At 34.0% G+C, this 11,919-nt stretch overlaps 1 protein-coding gene across 3 annotated transcripts in view; it reads left to right on the plus strand.

Annotated features, from left to right (window-relative positions):
* LOC106471941 (cartilage oligomeric matrix protein-like) overlaps positions 1-11,242 on the plus strand; it is an 80,437-nt gene extending 69,195 nt beyond the window's left edge. For all 3 annotated transcript variants that reach the window (XM_022401313.1, XM_013932568.2, XM_022401320.1), the window contains 4 exons: positions 2,464-2,647; positions 4,875-4,972; positions 5,866-6,005; positions 6,757-11,242. In XM_022401313.1, the coding sequence (XP_022257021.1) occupies positions 2,464-2,647; positions 4,875-4,972; positions 5,866-6,005; positions 6,757-6,854 (520 nt within the window). In that variant the 3' untranslated portion in view covers positions 6,855-11,242. The remainder of the gene's footprint in view (positions 1-2,463; positions 2,648-4,874; positions 4,973-5,865; positions 6,006-6,756) is intronic.
* The last annotated feature ends 677 nt before the right edge of the window (positions 11,243-11,919 follow it).

Consider the following 11,919-nt stretch of genomic DNA (forward strand, 5'->3'; position numbering starts at 1 on the left):
CTTTCAGCCATGGGGGCATTATAATGTGACGGTCAATCCCACTATTCGTTGGTAAAAGATTAGCCCAAGAGTTGGCGGTGGGTGGTGATGACTAGCTGCCTTCCCTCTAGCCTTACACTGCTAAATTAGGGACGGCTAGCGCAGATAACCCTCGTGTAGCTTTGCGCGAAATCCAAAACAAACAAACAATTAAAACATAAGTCAGGAAATAAATCTGCTGTAAAATATTTCAAAATTCTTTAGCTTTTCAATCCTTCCAAGAAGGGAGATTGTTGATTTTGAGGTGTAGGATATACACAGTTAACCAATGAACATATATTTTGAGTTTATAAAACATACTACAAAATATCGTATTCTGTTAATATATAAATAGCAAGTGGCTGGTGGTTGAATGATATCACATCAAACTATTAATGTTTATTTGTTGAATTTCGCACAAAGCTACTTGAAGGCTATCTCTGTTAGCCGCCCTTAATCTTGAAGTGATAGACAAGAAAGAAGGCGGCTACTCAACACCACCCACAGCCAACTCTTGGGCTACTCTAATCAAACAGTGAGATTGTTCATCATATCACAACGCTCCCATGGCTGAAAGGGAGAGCATGTTTGGCAAGTGAATTAGAACCCACAACTTCCAGGTTGTGAATTGAACATCAGTTCATGCCGGGTCAGGTTTTGGTGTAATTTATGATTTGAATAACGAATAGGTGTTTGGTTGAATGATACCACATAAAGCTGTTAATTTAATTCTTGGTTCGAATAGCATGTATCTAGTTATTGAATGCCGTCACATCGAGCTGTTTAATTTTCCATTTGAATAATAAATGGTTGGTGGTTGAATGTCATCACCGCAAGCACTGATATAAAGTATGATGTGAATTGCAAATGGCTGGTTGAATGTCATCACCATCATTTCAAGCTGTTGATTTAATCTGTAATTTGAATAGCAAATAGATGGTGGTTGAACTCCGTTACTAAAAAGTGTTGATTGAAGAGAGAATGACTTGTAATTTAATGTTATCTCATCAAGCTTTTGATTTAATTTATGATTTGAATAGTAAATAACTAGTGGTTGAATACTGTCATCCAAAGCTGTTGTTGGAATATCGAATGGTTGATGATTTAATTTATGATTTGAATAGCGAATGGTTAATGATTTTAATATTTAATTTAAATAGCAAATAACTGGTTGCTGAATGTCGTCACAGCAAACTATTGATTTCAACCATGGTTTCAATAGCGAATGACTGGTAGAATTGAATGCTGTTATTTCAAGTTGTTGGCTTAATCCATAATTTGAATAACAAATGGGTGATGGTTGAATGCCATCAAGTTGTCGATTTAATTGGTGATTTGAAGAGCAAATAGTTATTTGTTTAATTCATGCCTTCAATAGCGAGTGGCCGGAGGTTGAATGCAATCACTTCAAATTGTTTGTTTAATCCATGAGTTGAAAAGGCTGGAGGTTGAATGCAATCACTTCAAATTGTTTGTTTAATCCATGAGTTGAAAAGGCTGGAGGTTGAGTGCAATCGCTTCAAATGTTTGTTTAATCTTTAATTTGAAAAGCGTTTCGAATTACTCTGTTAAATACAAAGGATACATTTTATTCTATTTTCCTTTGATTTTGTGCTGACCTGCAGTGTTTGTTTGTTTGTTTGTTTTTGAATTTCGCGCAAAGCTACACGAGGGCTATCTGCGCTAGCCGTCCCTAATTTAGCAGTGTAAGACTAGAGGGAAGGCAGCTAGTCATCACCACCCACCGCCAACTCTTGGGCTACTCTTTTACCAACGAATATTGGGATTGACTGTCACATTATAACGCCCCCACGGCTGAAAGGGCGAGCATGTTTGGTGTGACGGGGATTCGAACCCGCGACCCGCAGTTTGCGAGTCGAGTACCCTAACCACCTGGCCATGCATGGCCCTGCAGTGTTTAAAGTATGATATACGCGCCTCTCAGTTAAAATGTGTAAAATGTCATACACATATTATAAAAAATGTCCAAAAGTTAATTTTATACAAAATGATCTATCACCAAACAGATGGACGAAATGTAGAGTTTTAAATATTGATCGTAGCAAGAACGACAAAACTATCCGCCTTTCAACATATAAATTTGTAATTGAATTCCATGATATTTTCAGTATTCTACAGTGTTTAGTATACGATTTTCTTTTTTACTTTTTTTCACTTGGCCCTGTCCCTCTGTTTTCGGATTTACAACACTAAATTCACGGGTTCGATTTCCCTCGGTAAACACAGAAGATAGCCCGATACGACTTTGCTACAAACACACAAAACACACTTGACCATTTAGTGAGTGACGTGGGTATATTCATACATTTTTACCCAATCAAACCTAATATAACTGAACGCTTTAACAAGTAGCATGTTATATTTTAATTATTTTTACACTGGTAACTTGTAAAGATAGAAGTATTGTTTTTTTTTAATGTACAGTTACCAGGATAATGCTCATTTTTACACTGTGATGTGGAAGAAAAATACTCAGACCTATTGGCAAGCAACACCATTTAGAGCCGTAGCAGACCCAGGCATCCAACTAAAAGTAGTAAAGTCGCAGACAGGACCTGGCCAGCTCATGAGAAATTCTTTATGGCACACAGGAGATACGGAACATCAGGTAACAAATGAAAATCGTACGTCATAATATATTATTCTCATTTCTCGCTTTAAAAGACATAACAAAACGTTAAGTTTTACAGTAATTTAAAACAAAAAACGAAGTTATTTTTGTATCCTTAAATAAGGTAAAGAAAACTTAAATATATTATTAAAGTTGGATGTATGGAGTTGGACAGCGGATACAAAAACCTCATTAACTTTAACAATGGATTGTCAAATACCGAGTTCCTCTAAGTGAAGGAATATTTTTAGCATTGATGGGCAAATAAAAAGTATATAGTTTTGTGCGAACGTATGAATATGTAAATGTTTTATGATGAAGATTTTGACAAACGTGAAGAAATTTTATGGAAAGGGTAAACAGTTATTGTTATAACAACTAATAACCACAAATTCAATGTAATACGTTATCGACACTTATTTTTCCACCAAGTCCACATATCTTGGGTAAATGGCGAAAAGATGAAAAGTGACAAGTACACGAAATCTTCCTTAACCTTTACTAAGTTCATGCAATAAGGGGAAAATAAATCTGTGTAAAGTGACTGTTTCAGAAAGATATTTGACGATAAAAAAGCAGTTTACTTGTTAAATATTTTCGGATAAAGTTAAAGGGCAATGTGTGAAACTGAATGAGTTGTGTAACTACTCTTTTTTTTTCTTTTTTTGTCAGCTGGGGCTGGTTATGACGTGAGTGACTTGGCAATGTGTGAAACTGAATGAATTGTGTAACTACTCTTTTTTATTTCTTGTCAGCTGGGGCTGGTTATGACCTGAGTGACTTGGGGCAGAAAACCAACAAAAATGTCTTAAATCATGGTCGTATGTGGGTTTAGCCAGAAAGAATTAAAGAAAGAATCTCTAAAGGGGAAAATATTGTAAGAGCTACAACTATTGCAATTTATAATTGAATTAATATCATTATCTAACCAATATCCTAAGCCCCCTGTTTTGAAATGTTCTTTCTTTCCGAAATAATTTTCCATAAGAGTTTATATTAGATCTTTACGAAGGTTTTGCAACTCGACTAATGAGAAAACTTCAGCTAAATCAATTCTTTGAAGCATGTTGAAGTTAGGGTGAAACACTGTTGGGCGTGAAGTACGTTGGTTCAAGTGTTTCTTTCTTCCAAGTAGTTACTTGAAGACTTTTGACCATCTGAGGAAGATACGTTTTCAAGTAATACCTGTCAAAGAATTATTACACTCGCTGGAAGCTCCTCTTTGAACTTTGAGTAAAACCAAGTGAGAAATGAGAAAAAATACTTTAACTTAAAAGTAATGAGTTTTAGTAAGACAAATTACACATTAATTATCGACGTTTACACATTTTTTATTCTCTAAGCTTTCGCCTACGTTGCAGTAATTGTCACTAGGCGTAGGTGATCGATTACTTGAAATTACAATCCTCCCTGGCACCTCAGCGGTAAGCTTGAAGGCTTATAGCGCTAACATTCTGGGCTCGATCTCTGTGGTGGACCTAGCAAATGTAGTCCATTGTGCAGCTTTGCGATTAGCAACTAGCAAAAATTCGCAATCAGGAAACTTCTAAACGTTTACCATTCACAAAAACATATTGTATATAAAGAACCGTTTTATCACAGGCTGAGTTTAAAAAATTACGCTGAACATATTAGTATATTTTTATTATACCATAGTGTATTTAGTAAAGCTAGAATTAGTATAACATATTTAATTTTCATAAGAGTTTGTATCATCAAGAATAAAATACTAATAATTTCATGAGTTATTTCTTTCGTTTAAAGGAAGAATGTCAGAAACAAAAACTGATTAACGACAATCAAACTTCTGAAGATGGAATCAGTGACGTTTTATATCTCACTTGAAAGTTAACTAATCAAATACAAGACAGAATTTACTCTTCCTTTAGATGAAGCTGTAATAACACGTTTATTATTTAAAAAAAGAAAAAAAAAGATTCAGTCGTTCGAAGAATAAAAACTTATTTCAAAATTACACAAAAGAAAAAAAAATCATAATTTCAGTTTGTGCACTCCGTGCAAACACAAGAGATCGGAAAAATGAATTAGAATTTTTTTTTAATCTCGCATTCCCTGGAGTTCATGTCTAGTCTGTGTTATAGCTGATACAATCCGCAAAGAAGAGTAAATATTATTTAGCGACAATGAATTATAGACATAGTAGGACACAAAAGAGTTAGAATTGTAGCAAGACTTAGTCTAAAAGAGTCTGTCTTTTCATTAGGTTCGACTTTTGTGGAAAGACCCGAGAAACGTGGGTTGGAAAGAAAAAGTTGCTTATAGATGGCTTTTGTTACATCGACCAGACATTGGACTAATTAGGTAAGTTAACAAAAGTACCAGGTGAATGTATATTATAAGTTTTAATTTGAGATATTCGTGCTTAGAATTTTAGAATCAGATTGTATATCATTATATTTATTAATTACACCACAGACAACTTAGAGCACGAGAAAAATTAGTAATCGAAAATACGTAATAAATAAAATTATTTATCTTTATCTAATGAAATTAAGTTTGAAAATATGACACGTGACATTACAAAACAGTTAAAGATGAAAATAACAATGTCTATAAATTCTATGAAAATTGTACACGTGTGAAAAAGTGATGGATTATATAATAGTATAGTTCAATTAGTATTTGTTGAAGGATATTTAAATCGTATCGTCGTTTTTGTTTCATGCTTCTAAAAACGTTCTCAAGTGGGTGAGCGTAAATTTATGAACTTGTAAATTAAAATCCGGGATTCCATTCCCCACGATGGACAGAATGTAGAAAACACTGTGTAGCTTTGATCTAAGGAAACAATAGCTTCCAAAAATTGTTGAGAGTTAAATTTTAATAAGTGCTTATACGGCCAAGAGAAGCGCGACTCTGTGGCTTCCGGTCCAGAGGCAATGGGTCACCGTTATCATCCGCTTGTATCACTTGGAAAAATAGTTCGAAAGGACCGGCCATATATATGCCTTGCAAATGCACAACCATTATTTAATTGTATAACTTATATGGCCAAGCTTCCATATTACAACAGGATATTTAATTTCCATATTTTGAAAATCTTTTATTCAAGCTCTTACGAAGGTATAGTAGATAATACGGTGATAGTTCCTTTAAAAAAATAACCAGTTTATATTCAAGTGTTCTGGAATCAGAAATAGCAAATATATATTCATTCTGTATAATAATATATCTTACGTTATACTTGGTTTCAGACTTAGGGTATTTGAAGGTGAGCATATGGTTGCAGACTCGGGGAATATATTTGATAATACTCTGAAGGGAGGACGTCTTGGAGTTTTCTGTTTCTCCCAAGAAGGAATTATTTGGTCGGATCTGATCTACAGGTGTAACGGTAAGAGGGGAAATTAATATTTTATTGTCAAACTGCAATTAGCGATTATTTTTTGTCAGAACATTGCTGTGTGCTGAGCACACTGTTAAGTTCCTCAACCGATATTCGCAGACATAAATAATTTTATGTCGACTTCTTTTTTCTGGATCAAACCACTTTTATAAAGATTAAATACCTTCATCTTTTGATATTTATCAAAAGCGAAAGACATTGAATTTTCATAGTCTACAAGGAAATTTAACGCCTTTTGCAAACTAACTACGTCTAGAGGTGACAAAAACTGACACTATTTTCCAGAATAATAGTTCCTATCGTCTTAAGTAAAGTTAGGTCAATGTATTAATAAGTAGTAGTAGAAATATCCAAGTTGTCACTATTCTGAACTTTAACTAGGCAAAGTACTATCTAATTTTCAATTTCTTTTTATCTATTTTGGGTAATTGCAGCTGAAATACAGCTGAAAAGTAACGTGTTTTATTTTTATCTATTCATCAAGTATTTTGTGAGCGAATTTCTCCCTTGTTTGTCGTGTTTGAATTTGTTTCATCCGCCACAAACCTTATTGTTTATTGTTCTTGGTATTGTATATTCTTTCCCTGTTCATACAGTGGAATTTATTGCTGAGACTCTACTCCTGTTCTATCTCTATTCACATTGAAACTTACCGTTTTTACTTACTTATTTAGCGCATACTTATATTTAGTCACCGAAAAACTTATTACCGCATATGTTTTTGTATTCTTTTGTGCAGAAGCTGTACCTCCTCCCGTCTATGACGAGCTCCCACGGCGCTTGAAAAACAAAGTTGAAATAGACACATCAAGACCTATAGAGAGAGGTTCAGGTTGAAAACCGTAGCACTTAACCATCCTTCAGGCGTGTTAGGACAACTGTTCGAGATACAGAAACTATTACTCCTAATGTAAAAAGAAGAGATTTTCCTGTGCCTTTCTACTAACAATGTTCAATCTTATCTTTCTTCTAAGTCATTTTATGTTCTTCCTCTAAGCTAAAAAAAGTACTATAAGAAATCTGACCTGTTCTGATTATTATTTTATTATCGTACTAACTGGCTTATTTTGAAACATCTTCTCTACTAAATATGAAATTTTACTAAATCAAACTCAGTTTTATTATATATATCTGTATTCATAACGAAACCCTACTACCATTTTCTCTTTTTTTTTTTCGTAATCAACTTTTGTAATCAGCGGATTAAAAGAAAACATCTATATTATATTACCATGTACACTGACAAAAATGAAGCCATTTGCTTACGCCCATTAATATATGTGTAGATAGAAATTCCCTTACTGTTAAAACAGGTTCGTTCTCGTGCTCGTCAAGAGCTTGTGTATATGAAACCTTTTTTGTTTGTTCTACTAGTCCTAGCTTTATATGGTTTTTGTACATTAGACTTAATCTTTAAAACGCTTTTCCTTGCTTCAAACATTTAAAGTTCGAAAGCGATAATAAAATTACAGTTGCTATAGCACTTTAAACGATGCAGATCTAAGTATTTGATACGTAACAAAAAACAGCTCAGTACTTTTGGAAAACTGGAAGATAGTATTTATATTTTGAACATTTAGTACAAGTATATTTTACCTTAGAAACTGGAGCGTTTACTGGTATTTGAGTAGTGTTTGGAGTGGCACGTAATGTAATTATAACCATTATATTTCATGCAACAAAAAAGACAATATTCGGATAGGTTTAAAACTGGTTCAAGATATCGTATGGAGCTTATTTTCAAGGATATCTGCCCCCCCCCCCCAGTGGCACAGCAGTATTTTCTGCGATTTTTCAACGCTAGAATCCGGGTTTCGATACCCGTGGTGGGCAGAGCACACATAGCCCATCGTGTAGCTTTGTGCTTAATTACAAAAACAAAAAACAAACATCAAGGGTATCTAAATATATTATGAAGAGTTGTATGTACGCCAGCACGATATTACTTAGACGTGTTTAAAATGGAATGTAACGTCTAAGTCCACGACATTGCTACGAAATATTTTTGAAAATTATAAGTATAATATACTTTTTGTAGCATTTTTTTTGTATACAGGTTTATTTAACTCTTTTTATTATGTTAGAATAATATAGTGAAATAATAAATGAATTACCGTTGTTTTTGATTCCTGTTACTACGTGTTGCTGTGAAATATACCAGATCAGAAACGTTTTCTAATGTGGCATTTAAATACTATATATTCCTCCACGTTAACTCGTGCTCATTATTTCACTTATGTAAATATCTTTATAATTGGTGGTTTTATAAATACGTCATAAATAGGACAGCAACTGGGTGATTTAAGTAACTATATTTAAAATTTTAGTACATTTCTATGTGTTTATAGTGGTTAACCGAAATGGACCCACAAATGTTTGTAAAGTGTACGATAGTTATTTTCAAATACATTGCTCCTCAAACTGTAAGACAATATAAGACAAAAATAGTTTTAAAGCGTAAGAAATACAAGAGATAAATGTAGTGAGTCTCTTCGGAATATTCTCTCCTAGTTTATATTTTCAGCTTCACTATGGTGAAATTCAACATAACGTTTCTCCATTAACTAATCTAAACTTCCAGACAGCTGCGTCAGATACGTCGTCAAAAAAAAAAATATTTGCAAACTCCTAACTATTTTAAAGAACGGAAACTAAGGTTTGACGTCTTCAGAAACCAGTAAACGTAGAATATGTAATACTAATCTGAACAGTAGTGTTTTTTCAAACATACTCACTCTCAAGGGTTATTACATGCGATTTCAGAACTCAAAGAGACTAAACCCACCTACTGGAAATTCTCCGTAGTTTTAAAGCTTTTACAGAAATTTCTTTTTATTACCGTGATTTGGAAATCAAAATCGTAATTGGATGATTCTGTATTTAGACTACAGAGACGCAATTAAGTTATTTCTGTGATTTTATCGTGGAACTTGTTGTTGTTGTATTGTAGGTCTGTTTCCCTGGCAACACCACATGTAGAGTTCAGAGCTTTTACGATGATTTAAGAGGTTCACTCAACTATTTTATATCCATAACAGTTAGCGTATTTGAATACAGCAGTATTAGCTAACTATACTTCACCAAATTCAGCAGTATGAATATGTGAGTTCTACCATATTCACGTCAGTAGTACATAAATGGGCTAACCTCAGTTTCCTTTCTTTGTCTCAGCTTTTATCACCCTTCTTGAACATCAGAATATCGCAGATAACAATGACTTAACTGAACACAACTTTCAGATTCTACATCCTATTTCACATTTCCCTTCGAAATATTTTATCCACCTCCTTACATTTCTGCATTGCAGCTTGTAGCTTAGATAAAGCTTTAGTTTTCAGCAGATCAGGATCGATAAAAGTGTCTGTGTCGGTAAATTTTACCACGTGACTGTAATTCATCCGTGACCACTGTAAACAAGACGTCCAATAGACGTTGTTCACCGTCCTCACACACAGACAAACATCTGTTCGAATTTCATTTCAAACAAGGCAGGCATTACACAGATAAATAATACTCATTATCTTACTGAATATAACACCCATCACTTAACATGATTATAATTATATGTATTATAAGTCATAAAATATAAGCCATTAATTTCCTAACCGCAGCTTTACTCCTCCAAATTCGCCATGTTTGTGGGAGGAGAGAACCGACCCTGTTTTATAATATTAGTTAATACCCTTAATTCTACGATCCTCTTAAAAGTTTAAAACTCTATTTTCAAAATCATATCCAATCTGTAACAGATGAAACCAACGACCAATATGAAAATTAAATTCACGGTTCAATGCTGAAGCTACTTTGATTCGTTTTTAGTTTTGAAAATATTTACTAAAATAATTATGTAACATTTAAACATCGTAATTGCTTTACTGCCAAGCAAACATCCCTCGTGCTTGGGGTTTCATGTTACACTACTATTTAGTCATGAATACCAACAATGGGCAATAAAACGATCTTGAAGGTATTTATATAACGCAATTGTTTTAAAAATATGAGAAGCTGACTCTGTAGGCCTAAAATATGATATCCATGTAGACATTGAATAAATTCACGGACTATAATATTCAATCGCAAAAAAAAAAGAACTTGTAAACTGTAATCGTAGAATTACCATTGAGTCCGTATGATCCCCCATCGGATTTTACTAAACTATTTATACACCAACTTGTATGTGGATTTATGGATTTCATGGTGCTATGAGAATGTATGGGGGAGAGGGGATGCAGTTAATATCGCACTTAATTCCACTTGGGTTTCCTATGTATCTTACATAAAATGGTAGTGGTTTCAACTAATTATTTTGGTTAATTATTACACTGTGCGTTGTGACAGGGGAAAAAGAAATGTTGCCCAATACTCAATATCGTGAAATATGTGAGCCCATTACCGGTAGTAAGCGGGAGTAAACGGCATACAATACAGCGTGGTAATATAACGTTAAGGGTTTGACTTATTTATACCACACAATTACAAAATTTAATTATAACTTGACGTTAATCTGTAACCCCTAATATGTGTTGCTAATGGTTTTTCGTGCCCTAGCTAAATGTCATTTCAAAATAATCAATATTTTCTGGCAGAAATTTTAAGAAGAAATGACTGATCCATGTTAAGAACCTGTATTTCTAATACGGCAGTATTTTTACCTGACGTATAACCAGTGCTCATAATGTACCTGACCAACGATATTCATAATTAAATAAAGAAATAATTTTTTTTCTGGAATTAATCTTTTTTTTTACCACAGAGCGAACGTACTGTGCTAACATGGTAGCATGTACTTTTTTTGCCAACATGGTAGCATATACTTTTTTATTACCATTTATCCTCGTTCGGTCTAAGTAGGATGTTGCGTATATGACTTCCGTTCTGTGTTTGAAGTCCTGAATCAAACACAGAATAAGCGTTATAACTTGTAACGTAGGTTTTCTTATAATTTACCTTTATTATTGTGTGCATAACGTCCCATCTGGACTTTATATTGATTGTGGATGTTAAATGGTTTGATCATTTGCTTATTGAAAATAGTTTTAATTAGGGATGCATGGGTAGCTGGCCGGGTATTGGACTTCCCGGTAATACTCGGCTCTGGCCGAGTGTCGAAGTTAAAAACAGCCGAATCTAAGCTCTAATCTTTGTGGCAAGTTACGCGGTACTAAAAGTTACAGTCAATAATTGGTTTAGTTAAAAAAACAAAACAAAAAAAAACGTGTTCTGAGCAACAAAGACTGACTGCCCGCTGAAAGTCATAGCTTCAGAGAACAATAGGGGTTAATAACAGGCATGGCTTGAGAAGTGGATTTATGGAGAAGGTTGGGATTTTGAGAACAATATGGGTTAGGATTTGAGAAGTTAGGGCTAGGCATTGAAAGTTGAAAGTAAAACTTGAATGTTTTGTTCGTGATTATTTGGTTAAATGTAATAAACGTCAATTTTGTTTTTGTTTCTAATTTCTGTGTATGTTATTTATCTTTTTTTTGGGGGGGGGCGAGGGGAGAAGCCGGTCTCTGTTGATACCCGGCCACGGCCGAAGTTTAGTACCCGGACCCGGTATTCAGCCAAATTTTACTACTCGTACATCCCAAGTTTTAATATAACATACTGAATCTTCTGTAGAAATTGATTTTTGAGTATCTGAAACTCAATATTACATATTTTAATTAGAGGTTCGTGCTCTCTCGAATTCACCTCATCTTGTGTGGGGGAGTACCTATGCTCTACTTTAGGTGCTCTCTACCTATATAAGACAGCATATTTATGTGACAGTTTAAAACGATAAGAGCAATTAAGAATTCGAAAAAGTTTGATAATTGTTAATAATCTGAAGCTTAGATTGAATAAACATAACTCAGCAATATCACTATCCTCGCTTAAAAGGTAAGCTTTAATATGTTTT

The sequence above is a fragment of the Limulus polyphemus genome, unplaced genomic scaffold (genome assembly GCF_000517525.1).
Source record: "Limulus polyphemus unplaced genomic scaffold, Limulus_polyphemus-2.1.2 Scaffold116, whole genome shotgun sequence".
NCBI lineage: Eukaryota > Metazoa > Arthropoda > Merostomata > Xiphosura > Limulidae > Limulus > Limulus polyphemus.